The following is a 20965-nucleotide window of genomic DNA, read 5'->3' on the forward strand; positions in this document are numbered from 1 at the left end:
TTTTTTTTTTTTTTTCATGGTTGGTCGAACAGTCCCGATGGAGAAGATTCGAGTTCGAATCGTAGAGTATGGTACGGAGGTTTAGTTTCACGGTGGTTTTGTTTTCGGATGGTCGATATTTATATATAATAGTGGTTGGTTGGTGACGGTTGGTGGTTGGCGAAGAAGGTGGTTGTCGAATGTGGCGTAAAGAAAAGAACACATAGAACAGACAAGAGAAAGAGTGCACAGCGTAAGTGGCATTCAAGTCAAGCGTTGGTGCGTTAGAATTTCCAAAGTTCTTGCTCTATACAAGGTGTCTCTTCATACGTAAGAGGTTGATGGGACGATGATGGGGGTTTGCTTGTGAATGCGCATTAAATCGCGCGGGTGTCCGTGCGTGTCTGTGTGTGTACGCGCGCGTGTCATATGTATCCGGACAGTCGTTCTTTCTTCTCATTCGAGACGATGTTATATCTGGGGAAAATGCTGGCGACGGAGAATAACCCTGGAATTATCTTTCGAGGCGAAGCGAGACGATACAGAGTCCACTGTATCTACAGGGTGTCCGAATCGAGAATGCACGAGAAAGTGTCTTCCTTGGGTAACGCGAGTACTCGTTTCTACGAAGCTTCTCACGTATTAAGAAATACCTTGTATATCATCGATTCTCTTTTTCCCCCTATACAGGTTGGGTCAAAAATTAAACGACGTCGGTTAAAAAAGAAAAGCTGATGGTTATTTGAGAATAATCCGAGTCCGTTTCAATGGATCCGTCTTTTTTGACTCACCCCGTATATCAAAGAATAATTCGCAATTGCGCGTTAATAGCTCGTGGAGTAAATCTACGATGTAAAAGGATAAAGAAACGTTATATAAACGCAAGTCTTCTTACTGAACGAGGAAAATAAATAAATAAATTGTATTTAAAGGCCGTACATTCACGAGACTAGCTTTCTTTCACTTTTCCCCTAGATTTCTCCCTAGAGCTATCGACGCGTAATTGCGAATCACCCTGTGTGTTGTGTCGCCCTCCATCGAGGACATCCTGAACTAAATTCGATTACCTCCACTCCCATAGAAAAAAAAAAAAAAAATAAAAAATAGAAAACGAAATCTGGAATTGCAAATTGAAATTGCACGAGTGGCAAATATTTTGCGGATTACACGGATCGAGGTGTTTAAAGGGTAACGAATCTTCGTAGATACTTGGACGATTTGACAAGCGAAATTTCGGAAACGAGATCGTAGATATTTCCGTGGTGCTAATTTAATCGGAGGTCCTCGATTCGGGCTCGATGGAGAGAAAATTGGCGATCGATCGTTTGGTTAATATCGAATGGTGGATACTGAAAGCGTAAGAAGGTAATTCGTTAGTGGGAAACGTGGGCGATCTGCGTTTTGTGGAATCGTCCGTTGAATTAATGCATCCTGAAAGATTTAATACACATTAGACATTGAACGTCGATCGAAACTTGATTATTTTCGACTATTCGCTCGACGAAAATTCATTGTTCGCTTTAATCTCATTTATCTCGCGTATCAGATCGACGATCCCATTTTCGCACGAAAATAAATATCTTGCACACTTTTACGATCCTATAGATCGCAGATGTAAACCCGTATTATAAATCGCGATCAATAAATCGAATAAAAAATAATTAATTAAAACACGATTAATATTAATTTCACGATTCCCCTAATCGATTACGCGTATTTTAAAAAGATAAAATATAGGGAAAAAGATTCGTTCACCCTCCATTATCTTGTTCTTTTTTTTTTTTTTTTTTTTTTTTTTTCTTTTTGACCGAAGCAACGAGAAAACGCAAACCACCCTGAATCCAACTTCGTGATTACTTTCTACGTGACTGTCAATGTTTCTCTTCTGGTCCGGTTCTTTAAAATCGTCACGCCGACGCGATTCGTCGAATCTGAAATGCGCAGAGGCCTGAAGTCGGGGAAAGTAATCTCGACAGTGATCATGATGCGCGATAAATCGTTAGATCGAACGTGATTCGAAATAAATGTGCGTGGTTAATAATACACCGCTACATAGAAGCTACCTGGAAAAACTGATTAAGAAAAACCTTTGATTAATACGTCGGCTGCCGATCGTGCGAGGATTACTTCATGATTTCACAATTTCTCGATGATCTCGAAGAAAAAGAAGCGGGAACAAATTCCATCTTTCCGCCGGAAAAAATCGCGTTCGAAGAAAATACGAAAAGATTCGACAAAAATGGCGGCCGAACGGTGAAAAATTTTCGCGGATATTTAATCAGAATGAATTCCTCGACGATCGTCTAGTCAATTAAATAAATCTAGGTCGATGGGTAAGAAATTTAATCGATTAGTTTAATCCTAGGTAATAGACTACTAGACACTAGCATGCGCGAGAAAAGAAAATAGGTGGTCGCAGAAGATCGAAAAAGGTGAAAAGAAGAGAAAGAGAAAAAAAGAGAACACAGAAAAGGCAAAACAGGATAAGGGAAAGAAAAATACAGCCGGTTAGAACGCACCCAAGGGTGGGTTTACAAAAGTAACACGCGCGAACCAACGAAAGGGTACAAGAAGTAAGGGTAAACGTAAAAGCGATCGTTAGAGAGAGAAAACCGAGCAAATCGTGGAAGACGGTCGGAAGACAAGAGAGAGAGAAAGAGAAAGAGAGAGAGAGAGAGAGAGAGAGAGAGAGAGAGAGAGAGAGAGAGAGAGAGAGAGCGGAAGTGTCCTTTCTTTCGCTTTCGAGGGGAACAGAGAGACGAGAGAGGGGTGGATGCGTGAAGAAGAGAGAAAGAGAGAGACAGAGACGACGTCGAGCAACGATGTTCTCATGGGACTCGAGAATAAAGAGAGTACGATTTCTCGTGGCTGTGGTTCTCTTCTGTGGGGGGTTCGGGGTGCCGCAGGAAGATCGTCGGAACCCTGGACGTTGGCGATTCAGGAAGACGAGAGCGAATAACTGATCGAACAGATCGCAAATATTTTTTAATTTCCTTTCTTCCGCGTCTTCTTCGCTGAGCATTTCTTAAATTTCGACAACAAAAGGCGTCGGAAGAATCGAAATAAATATTCTTGCAGCGTCAGTCGATCGAGCGTACTCTGCCTCGTAATCCGAATAATTAACGTCTACACGGAAATTCGTATAAAACAGACTGTGGAAAGGAATTTCGTATCGATGAGTCGGAGAATTGCTAACTGAATCGAGGAATTTTTATTAAAAAAAGAAATACAAATTTAAGGGAGTACCGAATTAACCCTTTGCACTCCGAGAGTTTCTCGACCCGGTTTATCTGCAGGCACTTCACTCCCACTCGGTGCAAAAGAAAAAGCGAAATTAAAAATTTTATTTCGAAGATAAGAAATTTCTAAGATAGGTTCGTCTCATAGCGGAGTACGAAGAGCGAAGATAATACCGAAGGATTTATTAAATTAAATTAAAAAGAGGTTGAACTAAGAAGTGGATCTGAAAGGATTCATATTAATGGAAAGAAATTTCATTAACCCCTTCCCGAATTTTGACGAGTCTGACTCGTGATGAGGATATTGGGCTAAACACGAGTATCACGTGCCAGACACGTGAACGGAATATTTTTCTAAATATACTTTTAAAACTGTCACCTATTATAAAATATAATACATTTATAGTATTTATAAAAGGAAAAAGGATTAGAGTTTACTTTCACAACAGTAATATCGCGTAAAACTGACTATTTCCAGCATAAATCTGGTCTGATTACCGTGCGTTGATGCCTACCGTTTGGGCCCGGATTTCGTCGAGCTAAGTGGCACGGGAGGGGGTTAATACGAACAAATAAGCCCTCGAAAAGATGCCCTAAGGAAGTCCATTTAAAACAATCAACACAGAGAGGCTGATTAACACGTTAAACGTTACACCAGTCCCTAGGAACCGGCACTAGGCTTTCTGTTCAGGCCTCACCGCTCTGTACGGCCTGGAAGGGCCCACATGACGGCTAACTGTGGCATGAACGTAAAACTGACATAGCGTTTAACCTGTTAAAGAGATTTATAGAAAAGGCCGAGTGGAAAACGTCGATCGAAAGAAAATGGTAGAGAGGAAGGGCTTGAAATGTCCACACCTACTAAAGTACGATTGACAGCATCGATCAAAGTAAGGAAGAAACGTAGCAAAAGACAAATTCCAGAATTAATACAGGCTGATTATCTCATAACTTGCAACAAAGTCCCCAATGCCTCGCCTCGTCTGCTTTCACGCGGACTCGGCGACGGGGGAGTCGAAGAAGCATGCAGAGGATGACAGGGAACATAGCAGCGCGTGTTCCAAGATCCAGATCTCGAGGAAGCAGGGATGTCAGAACCGGTGGTAAAACCGTGTCGAAACGTCGTTCAGTCTATGCGTCACGTAGTTTCGCGAAAGAGGATCAACATCGTGGAAAAGGTTGGCGAAGAGTGCGAAGATTCGACTGCCAGAGCTAGCGTTCCGTGACAGGGAATAGGTGGTGTCCGCTCGGGTCGTGTCTCCGGTCGAACAAAAGTAACCAGAAATAAGAAAAACACGCGTAGAAAGGGGCAAAGCTGCGAAACCCAAGTAGTCGAGAGGTTAGGATGTTCTCGACGAGCTGTGATAACCGGGGACCTAGCTCTACTCCAGCTACCCAGAGCCTAGGCTCTGAACCTCGGCTCCCGGCGAATCCTATGGAACCTAGATTCGCATGCCTGGCGATTCGATGCTATTTATCCCTAGGACGACGGTGTGTACATAGAGATAATGAAGCTCTTTAATGGATTTGTCTCGGATGCGGGGACTCGTGTTGCTGACTGTGGAGTGTGAATGATCCGTGGAGCGAGGACGACGGCTCTTATCTTCGTGGTAGAATTAACAGCAGCGTTTCGTGGGTTGTAACGGTAAACGCTGAGGACGGTAGATTATTCATATGCTGAGACACGATGCGAACATCCCGAAGAACCCGGTCGGATCCTATCCGAGGTAACCAAACGACGTTCTAAGGCTAACGAACCTTCAACTCGGCGGCGTTTCCACGGTAAAACTGATTTCACCGCTATCGTTATCCGTTTTCACCATGCAACAGGACGAACTCTCTGGAGCGAAACGCGTGGTAATTGAAATGGTCCGGACTCAAAGGAGCGGAAGACCAGAGCGTGGCGAGGAGCAATGGCGGAGACCTCTATCTAGGTGTCTCCGGAAGGGCGTCTTTCATCTCGTTACGTTTATTCTTCGCTGCACGCGTTATATTTTATATCGTCGGGGTAGACTCGAATATCGCGTTCCATCGAAGCGATTCGCGATTCCGGAGGAGCGAACTCTTAAAAATCGAACAGCCACCGAGCGAGGACAAAGGAACGGTAGGCTATAAAGTACAGTTTCCAGCTGAGAACGGGGTTAAAAAAAGGCATCCACGGAAGCAAGTGCACGTTCAAAGAAGTCAGTTGATCGATGCACCGTGGCCTTCTTCTCCTTATCTCACGGAACTCGATGCGTTCGATCGATCGACGAGCCGCTTTCCCGGGCGAGGCTCGCGCGAGAAGACAGAGAAAGAGGTCGAAGAGGACACACACACGGTCGCCTTTGGCGAAAGAAAAACGGCCACGGTTTCGTTCGGGATAGAGAGGCAAACGATCGACCGGCACGCTACGGATTAACCGTGTTCCATCCGGATTATCCGTGCATCAGTCAACGCCTGCTTCCGCGGATTGTTCAGGGGCGGAACGTATTGTCGTTACTCGGGTATCGATCGTCGCGACGCGACCGTTCATCCGCCTCTTCGAGTCTTTTTCACCTCGTTCCTTGATCCAACGGCGAAATTATTAAATCGGGGAGGACGTGGAAGTGAAATATCGGTGTGTCCAAGCGTCTCGGTGGTCGGAGAAAAATTCTATCACTCGATCGGATATTTCTGCTCGATACGTGCACGATACGTGCGCAGTACCACGACTGGGATAGGTAACCCGCGATGAAAATGATTAAAACGGCTGTCAGAAAATCTGTATGCGCTTCAAACCGAGTTTTATATCTGGAGCAAAATATCCTATCGACTCGACCTAAATAACAGTCAACTGAGAAGTCCGAGGAGTCTCGTTTCGATTGCCAAAATGTTTCACCGGAAGTGCACAGCGCATCTCCGACGCAGCCAAAGTCGAACACCATCGAAAACCTTTGTGAATTTCCTCCTTTGCGAAATTTCCAACTACTACCGGAATTCGATCCCCCCTTGGCTTACAATTTCGTCCAACGAGCGTACGTACTGCACCGCAGACTAAAATCCCGGGACTCGAGCGACATCGGATAATCATCGTAAATAAGAATCGCTCTGACGGATAACTAAAGCGAGAGAAATAAAGCGAGAGGAATAAAGCTTGATCTCGTAAATTAGAAGGCAATTTCGGCCAACGATTAAACGTCATCCCTAAAGCGGCGATACCGCGTAATTCGTTTCACGAGCGCGGCCGCCATCTTGTCCAGCAGCGCGAGATCGGTTCTCCCCCGATCTCGCGCGGGCCAACAAGATGGCGGCGCGCAACATCTGCCTCGCTGCAAAAGTTCTCCCTTTGGAAACGCGCTTTTACACTCGACGCCAGTATTTCGGGGTATTATCGCGGTCGATCGTAAAGTCCCCCCGGCGCGATAAAATTCAATTCAGCCTTGGAATCTCACGGATAACGACCGAAAGGTAATTCGAGGTTATTCCCATGGCCGCGTCTCGTTTTACGCGCCGCGTTAAATTTTCATTTTCCTCTGACTTTATGCACGCACTATTCCCGGTTCCCACCTTGCTAATACCGATTATAATTGCCCGAGAGCGAGTAGGAGAGAGAGAGAGAGACGGAGCCTGCGAGCGGACTCAATGGGAAGACCGCGTGAAAATTTTACAAGCTTCGATGTTAGCGCGCGGCTCTGGCCTAATTACCCCTCGGGCTTCCGGAAATCTCTGACCATCCCCATCTTCTTCCACCCCGGCTAGCTTCCAAGTAACATTCGCGAGTCTCGGGCTTACCGTTGTTCCTTCCAATTACTCTCCATCCGATTTTACCCAGCCCCGGCCGGCCATTTCGCTCGATCCAAGATCGCGATTTTCGGCTCCTAGTTTACCGGGGTTTCGTACTTGGCTTCCGAATTAACACTTTCGGTGTACTGGACCTATCTGACCTGATCTTGCGATCCATTACCCGACCACTTTCTCGTCCCGGCATTTTCCTATAACGCCACAGCTTCACATCGATTGTTAACCGATTTAATTGGATTCCTTTATCTACGGAATCCTCGTTCTTCAAAAATTTCGACTCGTAATAGGATAATCGAAGTTGCGAATGATACTTGATCGATAAGAAAAGACGTTTCCTTGGCATTTCGAAGTGATCTCTTCGTCGTTGATCGCGAAGATCGCGAATCGAGTTGGATTTAATATAGTAATGTTGATTACCGATTAAATCGAGCGACAATCTCGTCGATAGCGTGTTCGGTGTCTTAAGCGAGTTTCCTGTGTTCGTATAATTCTTGTGAGGGGGTGGTGGTGTTAAAGAGGAAGTCACGTGGTCGAGCATAGTCGCGACACGCACTGACGTTTCGAGGACACGCGTCTTTTAATCGTTTCAGCGAGCGACTGTTTGTTTGGAAACCGGATTGTCGCGAAATTTTCAGCGCTTGTCGATACTTTAAGCCCTCCAGCAAGCGGCTTTGCGTTTCGTTCGATCAAAGTTGCATGAAACGTTTTGCCCATAAACGTATGTGTACGTCGGAAAAACGCGTTCGATTGGACGCAGAAAAATTCATGGATCAATCAACGAATAAGTAAGGAACTAAATGTGTATATATGGGATGGAACGAAATGTTGTAATAGAACGTAAATTTGTAATAAAAACTGTAAAGCATCGACGTCAAGCACGATAAATCGAGAGCCATCAAATTGATAGAAGAAATAAAAAAAAAAAAAAAGAAAGGAAGAAAATGGAAAAAGCCATGCCACGCTGACGTCAAATGCACACGAAAATTCGAGCCGGCTGGGAAAACTCGTGGAAAAAATCACCGTTGCGCCGATATCAAACGCGTCTGCAACATTCGCGGTGCTTCGAACGAGGAATCCAGACCGCAAATAAAATCTACACGTTGGTTGGAAAGTCCACGCCTTTTTATCAATAATGCAACCGTGTGTACTCGAATCGAACATTTGCAAATCACCTTAAGCACTCGCTGAAAGATCCACGAAAGAACTGTACTTCGAAATTTCACTTTTCCGGAAAATCAGACTTACTGTCCTCCATTTTTGGAGAACTTAATTTCTCGCGAATTATCTCGCGAACTACCATTCGAATTCCATCGAATCGAGCAATCTACCATTACGAAATCGTCGGGAAACGAAACAATTTTGTCGGAAAAAGGAAAAATAAAAAAATAAAAAAAGGAAAAAATATTCGAATTTGCGTTATGACCGAACGAGCGACGAAAAATCGGCGAGGACTTGCAGTATCGCAGTGACAGTAACACGCGTTTGTTCGTCGATCACAGGACAGGTTCGCAGAAACGCTTTCTTCGTTGGCGTGACACACGCCGATCGGTTAGTTCACATCCGGTTACGTGTTAACGCGGGTCGATTATTCGGCGTTGAAGTACGGTAAAGAAGAAAAGGAAAAAAGAGAGAAAAAAAAGAAGAACCAGGCATGGAGGAGGGTGGAGGGAGCAGCGAATGGGCAAAAATCGAGTGAGATCGGTGAGCGATCGGTGGTTAAACGTAGCGTGTTCGATAGATACTGGGTAAACAAGGTGGTGGAGGCGGCGTGGCTTGAAAATAAAAAGAGAACGAGACGGAGAACGGAACTCAAACTTGGCTAAAAAAAAGAAAAAAAGAAAACAGGAACGAAAAGAGAAAGAGAGAAAAAAACGCAACGGAAAGAACGAGATAGGAGAAACAAATATCGTGAAGAATATCGTTCGACTGATGGTTAAAAAGAGGCTTCGATTTGTAACGAAAAGAAAATGAAAAAAGACGCAACATTGTGTGAGAAACAGATGTAGAACAACAAGTAGGCGGATCGCGGTGTGGAATTATGTCGATTGTTACGTATTTCGGGAACAAAGAGACAAAACAAGTGAAAAAACTATGGCCTGCGCGGAACGGCCGTCGCGGGGTAGCTCTGCTGGCTTCCGGTATGCCTGAGGACCTCGTCCAGTCATCTTTCAACGATTAATAACCCTTTTCACGCGAAACCGATCGTTTCTTAGGGACGAAAATGTGTCTTTCGTCAGGATAAAATAGTTTCGCGAAGAAATTCGCGTGAAATAAAAATTTTTTCGTTTTTACGAGTGAAAACAGTATCGGAAAATTTAGCGTTTCTAAAGGAGCATCGAAGAATAGGCTACGCCGGAAATGTACCGCGATAGCTTATTTACCGTGCGACGAAAAGGAAATCCTCGACGACGTTTCTCTACGTGTCCCGAGATAAGTCTCCCATCGAGCCGCGATACCGTTAATTAACAACCGGGATTAATTAACCGAGGCAAGACGTACTTCCGGGGCCAGCAGAACTCGCCGCGGCGACGCGCTCGCGCCCGCGCGCAAACGGGAGAAACGCTGGCAAACAAAGAAGAAAGTGGAAGAAAAAGTAGAAGAAACAAAGGCGGTAAGAATAAAACAGGAAAAATAAAAGAAGTATAAGAAGAAAAAAGAAATCAAATCGTTAGATCGTTCAGATGTATATATATATGTACGTCGATATACATATACACGCTTTCTCTTTGCAAGCTGCACGAATTAGGCACAGAAACGATGTACAAAGAAGAGATCATACGTGTGTGCGAGTAACACGGACTGGTATCAAGACGTACAATGCAAAACACCATCCTGTATATCTATATCGTCTCGTACACGGCGGAGTGAAGATTAAGATCAGAGATGATATACATATATATATCTGACAGTTTGGGTTACTTTGCTTTGGCTCGTTCCATTAAAAAAGAGAAAAAAAGAGGTAAGAAAAACAAAAATGAGAAGAAAAGAGAAGAAGAACTGTTAAAGAAAGACAAAAAGGAAAACAATAGGTGAGAAAAAAAAAATAGAAATAAAAAGAACTCTCTTTGCGTCTCAAGTAAGTCGTCGGCTCTCTCAATGGGGACTTACCGTTCTTTTTTTGGACAACGACTTTCGCTGCGACTTTACGGGGGTTGCGTATGCCGAACAACGGAGTTTTGAGTGGAGTAGTAGTAGTAGTAGTAGTAGTAGAAGTAGTAGTAGTAGTAGAAGTAGTAGAGGTAGTAGTAGCATAGTGTCGTGCCGAGATAGGAGGAGTCCAAGGCCAGTGTGATTGATTGACAAATATAATAGAGAAGGAGTACGATAAAAGACAGTCAGTGCAACTTCGTACGGGCTTTTTTCAATATCAGGGTCAATACAGGGGCGTACTGGGCAGGGCTACGGGCTAAGGGGGTGGTTCCTAGACAGTGACAGGGGCCAAAGGGGGTAGCTACGTCTACCGACGACCTCGCGGGATCAACCAATACGGCCGGATAAACGAATCTCTCTCGGATATCTCGTTTCTCCCCGATTCACGGTACGCGAGGTACCCTGATTGATCGGGAATCGCGTTGGTCGAGGTCACTTCTCACCGTGGACTCTTCGCGATAGATGCTTCCCGATCTCCAGGTAGCTTTGAGCGCGAGCGCGAACCTACCATCGACTGGCTCCGGTTCTCTTACGACCGATTCGATCCAAGTTTACGAATCAGTTTAACGAACGTCTAAAACTACTACTCGATAGTCGAAACCATTCGAGGATGGATCAAGATCTCGTTCGAAAGCTTCGCGAGACGTACGACCCTCTAGGCTAATTGACAGGCAGCGCATCGATTATGCACTAGGAACTATTAATTCAACGAAGCATCCTAACAACGCGATGTATTAAACATTCAACGAGCCTCGATGTATCATACTTCGGGATAACGTCAGACTCGTCCTCGTCTAGATCCAGATCTAGATCCTGTCATTAATCCTGCAGAACTTCTGCGTGACATCTGACCGATCCTCGACGAATCGCTACGAATCACTTTCATGGGTTTAACGTTCCATCGTTTTGAGAATACGTGACAGAGACGAACGAAGATGTACGTAATAGCGAATCGCGATCTGGATCGCCATCGATCGGGAAACAGCTGTCTCTCGGAGTCCAGGCGGTGTCAATCGCGATCGGTGCACGCGCCTCGAAGGATCTGGGGTGGCGAGCGAACGCGGGGATGGAAATTCGGAAAAAAAAAGAGAAAAAGAACAGAGTGCTTGGGCTGAGGGTGGGCTAGAAGTGGTCGATGGGACAACGGGCATGACGCGAGAGAGATAGCGACGATAGATCGAGCCCGGAGAACTAGAGGAGCGGTACCCGTGAAGCGAGCGTCGGGGACGCTCGAACGAGGTCGGAGAGCAGAGATGAATGAACGAAAAGACATGAGAGGAGGTGCGGAGATGTGGAGACTGAAGTAAGAACACACCGAGAGTACGTCGCGAACGATCGGGCGCCGATTTCGTGCAAAATCGACGCCCGGACGGTCGTCGCATGCGTGATCGCAGCATTCAAGATGGCGCGGTCGTTTTCTGCGTTCCATAACATCGTACAATCGTTTTAACGCAGCTTTCCCGATATTTCGTCCCTTTTTGGCAAACTTTTTCTCATTTTTATTTCTTGCAGTCGACCTTTCGTTTTTCGTCCAGTCGATCGGGGGGTATCGAGAACATAGGTATCCACTGAGAAAAGCGTGAAAATTGTATTTAGAGGGAAGATAAGATAATTAATCGTCGGTTTCGCAAAGAATTTCTTCTCCCTTTGATTCTTTGGACGATATTCTCTTCTCGGAGCAATTACTCGTGTTTCGGACTGTTTGAGAGCTAGGGAGTGGGCGGGTGACCTTGAGCTAGCGACTGATTCGAAACGGGCTACAGCCCTCGACCGAACCAATTGAACACGTCGTTCTCGATGAGATACGAGACTTGTGGGGGGAAGAGGCACCATCTTGAATGGATGCACCGAACCAAGGTGACAGAAATATATCTTCTAAATGTACTATGATCGCAACGATGCAGAAGAATGATAATTCTACCGGTGACAACGACAAGATTTCAGGCCGTGTGCCATCGAGATAATGTAAATACACGTGAATTTTGTATATATATATTTATATTACATCCGTAGAGCGAGAACAAAGGATAGATATAAATATATAAAGACAAAAAGATAGATATATATATAGAGAGGACTAGAAACAGATACAAAAAGAGAGTTAGAAAAAATATAGAAAAAATCCGTCGTACCTTGATGCGAGGAGATGTACGAACCACGAAACATGGATAGAGAGAAGACAGAGTGACAGAGACAGAGACAGACAGAGAGATGTGAGAGAAAAAATGGAGAATCGTACGTACAGAGCGCGCGAATCGTGATTCGATCGAAGGAAAAGATACGAAAATGAAAAGGAAAAGAGAAAACGCAAAGAGAAAGCAGAAAAATGTCAAAAATAATATTCGCTTCTTGAACGGGTGTAAATAAAAAAATAGAACTCTCACTTCCGATACATCCTTTCCTTTCCTTCCTTTCTCTCGTCGTCTCCAATTTCTCCGAATTTTTACAACATTTTTCTCTTCCGGAAAAGGAGAAGAAGAAGAGGAAGGGAAAAAACGTACAGACGAAAAGAAAACAGGCGTATACACGTCTACTAGTACACGTGTATACGCTCACGTACGTAATATACCGAAGGAGAAAGAAACAGAAACAAAATGGCGAAGATAGAGAGAGAGATAGAAAAAGAAAGAGATACGTCGAATAATACGAGAAAACAGATAGAGAGAGAGGAAAAAAAAGAAAATTCAGACACACCGACACTATCTAATGAAAAAGAATAATATATAGCTAAAAAATCAATGATCAATATAAATGAAGCTCTTAACACTATTCCTACCATGACCGGTCAAATGACCGATTAGAAATTTCGATTAGAATTTCCTATATACAACGTAATTGCATCGCCCTTAACACTATTCCCACCATGACCGGTCAAATGACCGTTTCTAAAATTTCCATTACAATTTCCTATATGCAACGTAATTGCATTGCCCTTAAACTTCGCGACTTTTGCTAAAATATATTTTTTTTATTTTTTATTTAACGAGGAAAAATAACCAACCACGACTGGTCATATAACCGGTTGAACGATTTAAGTAGTTTCATAATAGTATCTGCAATTGTGGCATGATTTTAGTGCCTTCATAGTGCCTTCCAGGAAATGCTATTGGCCTCGTGGTGTTTATTAATTAGATTGGTAAAAATTGGAGGTCCACAACCTCGGATTTTTATATACCATCACTATGATAAAGTATAATAAATAAAATCATAACCAAAGGGGATGTCTAAAAGTCTTTTCATGAATTCGAATCAGTAAAGTCTTATGATCTCTCTGAAAAGCAGAGAGCATTGAATCGTGAAAGTTACAAGGAGCATATTTCAGCCGATCACTGCACAAATCTATTAACTCCACTTTTTGAAAAATCTTAAATTTAAATGTCAAAGCACTTGGTATAGTCATAACTTTTTATATTTAAGATTTTTCAAAAAATGGAGTTAATCGATTTGTGCAGTCTTGTATTACTTTGTATACCTATTCGGTTATTTTTCAACCCTTATTTTATATTCTGCGACCTGTTATAAGTGTCATTTTGAAAAAAGTGAAGGAACCCAACAATAATTCGTAGAAAGTTTCACATTTTATCCTTTTTATCAATTTTGCTTTACATTTTTATATTTTTATTTTATTCTTTGAGTATTCATCCCCCAAAATGTCAAGACGTTCGAGGAATGTGAATTTATTATTAGAGAAAATAAATAATACCGATGAAGAGTGTTTGGAAAATAATCAGGAAATCTTGGAGATAATCTTTATAGGTATTTTTTAACATCCTGGAATTAGCCCATGCGCTTGAATGCATGGGTTTAAAAATTACGAGGCAATTTTTGTTTCGATTGGCAGAAGATTTGCCACCGAGTATGAAGAAGAAAGACAGCTAGACAAAGAAGATCAAGTAACACCAGTCACAAATGAGCCGTTTACTGCATAAATTGATTAACTGCATAAAACAAAAAGTGGAGAAATGCAAGGAAATAATGTATACTATTTTATAAAATTCCCTTTATAATTTAAATGGAAATAAATATCGCAGAATGCATAAATACAAATATAACTTCCATCCAACGGTATATAAAATTTGTAAGAAAAAATAGCCAAAAGGTAATCGTTGGTAATGTTACCATTTTTATGATACTGGAAGAGTTAATCGATTTGGCAAACGAAAAAAGTAATAAATTCAAATTTCACTAAATTTTACTGAAATTCTGATAAGACGGCACTAAAAAATTCACCGTTATCATTCATGGCTTGCAAGTGCATTTGAGTTGCATTATTGCAACGATTTACATTAGAGTACGGAGTTAATCAAAGTGTCCTCTGAAATAAATTATTTATTATTCAGTGGGCAAAAAATTGTTGTCGTTTAACGGTGTTAATCTTAATTATCAAGGAAAGTTATTATAAATATAAAATGTTATAACTATACCAAGTGCTTCGATACTTAAATTTAAGATTTTTCAAAAAGTGGAGTTAATCGACTCGTGCAGTGAACGACTCAAATATAAGTACAGGTTCACGGAAAACATGCCAGATAAGATATTGCAAAGATAATAAGACCAACAAAATCTGCTTAGAATGTAATAATGCGAAAAGTGTACAATCCTGGATGAAATGTACTATTTGTAACAAAAGTGCGGTGAAAATTAATAAATTGTACATACTATACTTTCGAATAAAAGAAACTGTATTTTTATACTGTTAACCACTTGCGCTATAAAGACGTGTCACGCACGTCGAGATGCTTTTGGCCAAAGCCGCCAGCGACGTGTATACCACGTCGATAGGCATTCGTCGCAGAAACAAACACGACGTGTCCACCACGTCGACTAACAGTTAGCTCGTAGACGCGGTGCGGCGTGAATATAACGCCTTACCGCATGTTATATCGTAGAACGCGGCATGGCAACCGAAAGTTAAATCGTAGCGCAAGTGGTTAAATTGCCTATTATCTCGATTCTGTGTTAAAAATGATCAAAAACCGGTCATTTGACCGATCGCGGTAGGAATTGGCAGAAGAGAACTGTCGGTAGGAATAGTGTTAATAATGTGACGATTAGAAGAGTCGAGTGGCGCTTCTTACCATCTGTCCGTGCAGCGGGTGAAAATGGAAACAGAAAGAGAATTCAAAATCTTCCTCTGAAAGTCGATACCACGGGATATGGGCGCGTTTTCATTCGACATTTCTATTCTCTAAATCGTCAGTTCTCGGATCTTTTATTTCTCATACACGCACTTGTACCTTTTTCTCGCGGCACAGTATCTTAATTGCTCACGGGGGGTACAACAGAGAGGGTGAAAAAGGGGAGCAAGGGGTTCGTGTATAAGTATACTATCCGAAGTTCGCCCTGACGATCGATCCTTTCGTCTCGATCGTTTGTTCCTTTGCGTTATTAATTCTTTCTTATCATTTTATTTTTTTTTTTTCACCCGATTTTCTTAGGTACGCGTTGAATTTTCATATTGTTATCACTTAAACGTCTCGATCCCGAGAAAGGTGAGAATTTTGAAAAAGACAGGTGCGGCCGTAGCGGGTGGTTATTAACGGTGGAACGAAAGGTGTGACTCGAGTAAGATCGAGAAGAAATAATTCGGAAGTAGTCGCGTTTAGGGTGCAGCTTCGTCGTCTGCTTTTGCGGCTGGCGGATCGAGGCGTGGCGGCAAAGCTGATTAAAAAACGTTCATGTTCCGGTGGCTATCGTAGAGTAATCGCGGGTACAAGACAGCCTTTACGAGAAGTGAAAGCTTTCCAAATGAATACAAAATTTGACGCGTTGGGTTGTCTCAAGTTGTCTGCGAAACGGTGTATAAGAACGTATCGACTTTTAAAAGCTCATCGATAAATTTATTTTGATTTTATTTTAATTTTAATTTTATTTTTATCAATGCTCGACACTGCGCAGGTGTCTTGGGAATTTTTGAGACAACCCAATCGTGAGAAGGAAATAATTCGATAATAAGAAACGTGTCGTTCGATTGGAAAAAGGATACAGTTTCGTTCCTCGCTTCGAACTGCTCTTTCTCTACAATTCGAATGCACTTTATCTTCCCTCTGCGGGGAAATGTTTACGGAAAATCAATGGAAAGGGTGCAAATTTAAAGGCTCGTTGCTGCACGTTCGGAGGGGGTGAAAATGAGCAGCGAGGATCGAAGCTGCATCGTGGAAAAGTGTGTGAGATAGATGGAAAAAGAGAAGATCTCCTGTTTTTTAAGTTCTTTGCAGTCACGCGATCGATCTTCCATTCGGTTGAACGCGACGATTCAGAAAAAGAGCAAGGGAACCACGTGTCACTCTTCGTTATCTAGACTCTCTGAGACTTTAACGCGCGGTGAAGAGATGAATCCTCGCGTTCCCGAGCGTTCAACATGGCCTCTCTTAAATCGTGTCTAGAGCACGTTCGGAATCGCCGATAAAGCCTCGAAACTGGAATCGTTCGTTCCATCGAGTCGCTTCGATCTGACAGATGAAAACACATTAGCGTCGGTCGCTTGAGAAATACGCGTTGTGGAAAGAAAAATCGCGAAAAAGGAAAACATTCTTCTCCGTTAACAAGGATAAAACCTTCTTGCTTCCTTGAACGAATAAATGGTACAAGAGAGAGAGAGAGAAAAAAAATGAAAAAGAATATTGGATACTGGCTACATACATTCCCTTCAATCGGTTAATCGTTCAAGCATCAAACGTGGCGCACAAGAGGGAACACTCTGATCACGATGTAAGAGGGACCAGTGGATATCGATTTGAGAAATAAGTAAAAAAAATATACTGATATGTATAAATATATATATAAAGAGAGATAGATAGATAGAGAAAGAAGAATCTCTGCAAGAAACGTGATTATATTAAAGAAGAACGAGGAAGGAGCGAAGTAACAGTGGACATTACCTTCTTCGAGCCCTTCATCTCCGTCGCTCATCAGCTCGTCGTCCGAGCAGATGTTCAGCACGTTCACCAACATCTCCGTGACTGTTGAACGAGAAATAAAAATAAAATTAATGGTAATTCGTCTAAGCTAGCATTTCTCCGTGAAATCAATTGAGTCTCATACAGTAGTGCCTCGAGAATTCAACGATTGGGACCAGGTTTGGCCAAAATCGAAGGTACCTAAGTAGATCATCCGGGAAATTTTCAGCATCCTTGTTTTGAAATTTGTAGTATCGTGAATTTTCCATCCACGAAAGAACAAAGTCGAGGTCAATTGGGAAAAACCCTGGGCGATGCGTCCAACCCTTAACATGACCAAATATGGTCACGTTAACCCCTTGCCTCACGATTTAAAATTCAACAGCTTGGTCCCGAAACATGAATAGAAATCTGTCTTAAGTTGTACTAATCATACGAGATTATGTGGGGCACATTAACAAACCATGGGCGTGACACGTGGTATTTACATCTGGCCCGGCCGACGTACTACGTACCAGGCCCGTGATAGTCAGTTTCGACCCGACCGATGTACCACGGCCCAGACTCGTGATAATCAGTTTCGACCCGTTTCGAAAAATTAACGAGGCACTACTGTAATCTATAAAATTAATCTCGCTTATGGAACATTCGTAGATAATTTCCTAACCAATAAACAACTTACCCTTTTCACCTACAAATGGCAGGGACCACGTGAAGACGTCCATGAAGTTGGGCAGCCAGTAGGGATGCGGTGTACAGTTGAACTGCCTGATGTTCATCACGTTGTTCTCGTACTTCAGCACCGCTGCCTGTGAACGTGAAAAGGAAGGTAGAGTCTCTGGCAACTTCGGCATCGCGCAAAAGAGATTCCCATGAACTCGATAACGTTCTATCAAGAAAGGCAGCACGAACGGATTTCGTGATTCCCGTTCGCCATTGTTCCTCGGTAGCTCGTCGTCTCACCTTGTTATTGTAAACGTCGAGGTAGTTGGGCGCGCTGAAGATGGTGATCAACGATGGGAAGCCCGTCGTCTGTGATTTCCGGTACATACGGTAGCCTGCGTCCTGCGCCTCGTGCGCCCTTATGATGCTGAGCAGGTTGTTGTTCTGCAGAAAATCGCAGCACGCCGCGTAACTGCGAAAACAACCGGCAACATTTATCCACTCTGCTCCGCGACACGGAAACTCTGCGAGAAATTCCACTCGACGAAGCTTCTCGCGATTAGTCTTGCCTTATTAAGTTACCGAGAACTCGCGAGAGAAACACGGGAGAATAATTCGTCTAACAGGCACGACTGTGGATTTCGAGTAAAAAATTCCCATCGACGGAAATTACCAAGTATATCGAATAGAATGAAACGCGCTACTCGAATAGGGTGAAAAAATGCAAGTTTCGTTGGATATTAAAGAAGAAAATGAGCCCAGGGGCAAGAATAAAAGAGAATTTCCATTGAAGACGCGAGTTAAGGGGAAATTTCAGCCGAACGACGGTCGGGCGATGAGAAATTGCACGGAAGGCGCGATATAAAATGGCGGAACGCACTTCGTCGGGGCCATAATATTCGTGAGATCCTTTCGCGAGTGCAACAACGGCACGACGGCAATTCCGTAATGGCCGCGGTGCTATAAAGAAATCGTTCGAGACGCCTGTGCGCTTTCCTTCCCTCGGAAGGTCGTAGAATCTCGAAAGACAGACTCGTAAAAGCTCGCGTGAGAACAGTCTACCCTACTTCTTCCATGTTTCGCTTCGCCCTCGTAAACGCAGCGACCTCCATTCGATCGCCAGGCTCACGTGAAGCGCGTGACAACCCTTTCGATCACCTTGCGTCGCTGATTAGACGGTTTTATGGCCGAGTTTCTGCAACGATTGTAGGATTACATCGTGCCACAAGCGTACGCAGAATTTTTCCCAGATTTATTCCTTTCCTCGCTGTTTTCCCTGACTCTTTCTTCGACAATCGATGATTCTATACGTCGCGAGACAACGTTGCATATTTAATAAACTTCTCGAGTAACAACATCATGAATTAGGTCGCAAGATCCTGTGAATATTAAATATTCGAGATTACTTTACCGAGAATTGTAAATACTTCTAATTCGGACGTTTCAAATCCAAAGTTCCAAACGTAAATTGTATCAAAAGTGCAGCATAACCTGCGAAATCCTTAGGTTAAATCTTAAAAAGAAAATTGCAAGATTATATCGATAGGAATAGAAAGTAATTCAACGATATATACGATATTTGCGTATATAGATGTCTACTGGAGATATCGACCGTGGTGGCGCTAGTGAGTTAAGTGCAAAGTCGTCACAGGACTCTCGAAACTCTTTCTCGTGAAAGGGCTAATGGCTGTGAACTATATCCATCACAAATTTGATAACACATACAAAAGTGACTATTCCACATATAAAAATCTACACCAATCTAAACCTTTGATATTAACTTCTATTAACTTCACCAATTTTTCAGAAACCAAACTTATCTTCAGGCGGAACCTTGGGCTCTGTAGCCAAGACAACGAAGCGAGTCGGAACGTAATTTTTCAGCAAAAATTGGCGAGATCGAGCGTGACGAGAATTAGCGAGCGCGACAGCGCGGTTTTCGAAATGCATTCGAAAAGTTGCAGCGATCTCGTCGCGAGAGGAAAGCTCGACGGCTTTCGACGAGCACCAACTATCTGTCTGCCGTCAGATTCGACGCGATGGGATCGCTTCGCGGCAAAATATTGCGCGTTTTATCGCCGACACGATGATTTATCGCGGCACACCGTCTACACCGAAAACGCATTTAATTTTAGTGGAAATTCCAGCATCGGGCCGAGTCAGCTTTTACGGTGACTTCCATCGCAGAAGCTATAGTTGGCTATAAAACTTCCAACGACCACTTCCTGTATCTCGAATTAGGGGGTGGAATGCGGAAATGGTACCAGAGACCCTGGAAGCTTTAAAGAAGCTGGAAGAACAAAGATTAAAGCGTCGCTTGGTCAACCCTTAGGGTATCTGAGTATCGAATTGGTCAATTTCTTTATAAAATTATTCATTGTTTCTAAATAAAAAGAAGAAAAAATTCATGATAGTCAGTTAAAAGATATTTCAATCCCTGAAATAAAATATAGGATGAATTAATTAGAACAACCATTCAAAATAACTCATAATTTAGTGTATTTAAGAGGATGTAATTTTCAGAAGACAATATAAAAATTTACGAAGCTATTTAAAAATTTTAAGCTTACATATTTCCAAAATTTAGGGTTTAAAAAGTTGACATGCGTCCTGATAAATGTACAAAATTTGATTTACAGTATTTTTCTATTTAACTGTCATTCATATCGACTCACCCTCTGCAGCAAAAGAAAGAATACTTTGAAGATTTTCTTGGGAGCTTCAAAAAATTTTCCCAGTATTTCCCATAGTCAAAAAAATTCGTAAAATAATCCATATGAATTATAACGATTTAACAACTAATTCCCAAAAAATGTAGAGTACAAACGACGAAGGAATGTTTTTATTAGATCACCGGAAGTTTCCTCAGCGAAAATCTCCTTGTTCTCCAGAAACTCGGGGAAAATTTCCGCAACGTCCAAAAACCCGGGAGCCTCGAAAATCGGCAGAGAGAGGTTAAATTGCGCGTAAACTAGATTCGCGGTGCCTGCAACAACAACAAGCGACGTCGAATGCACGTACGTGAAATTCGCTCGAAGGTTGGCCGGAAGTACGGTGCAAGGGAGGCTCGAAACGCTCTCGACAATTTTGCTCGGGGTTTGCAGCAAGCCGCACGCGAGGCTGCACGCGAAAATTCGCGATAACTCTCTCTTCCTCTCTCGTTTCGCTTTTTCTCTCTCGCCGATTCTCCGTCCCTCTCGCGCGGAGTAATTTTATCCGGCGATCGAGCGCGATAACAGAGGCACGGGCCGGGCGTTTATAAATTATAATGCG

General features: G+C 42.9%; 1 protein-coding gene across 4 annotated transcripts in view; it reads right to left on the bottom strand.

The window, feature by feature from the left end:
• LOC108554981 (serine/threonine-protein phosphatase 2B catalytic subunit 3) overlaps positions 1-20965 on the bottom strand; it is a 312798-nt gene that overhangs the window by 12027 nt on the left and 279806 nt on the right. For 2 of the 4 annotated variants that reach the window (XM_017910442.1, XM_017910439.1), the window contains exons 7-9: positions 17993-18164; positions 17712-17838; positions 17012-17092 (exon numbers count right to left, since the gene is read on the bottom strand). In XM_017910442.1, coding sequence (XP_017765931.1) covers positions 17012-17092; positions 17712-17838; positions 17993-18164 — 380 coding nt within the window. Of the gene's footprint in view, positions 1-10088; positions 10122-15208; positions 15212-17011; positions 17093-17711; positions 17839-17992; positions 18165-20965 lie in introns of all 4 variants that reach the window. The other 2 variants (XM_017910440.1, XM_017910441.1) reach the window with 2 other exon arrangements.

This window comes from Eufriesea mexicana, unplaced genomic scaffold, assembly GCF_001483705.2.
Source record: "Eufriesea mexicana isolate 0111107269 unplaced genomic scaffold, ASM148370v2 scaffold100, whole genome shotgun sequence".
In the NCBI taxonomy this organism is placed as follows: Eukaryota; Metazoa; Arthropoda; class Insecta; order Hymenoptera; family Apidae; genus Eufriesea; species Eufriesea mexicana.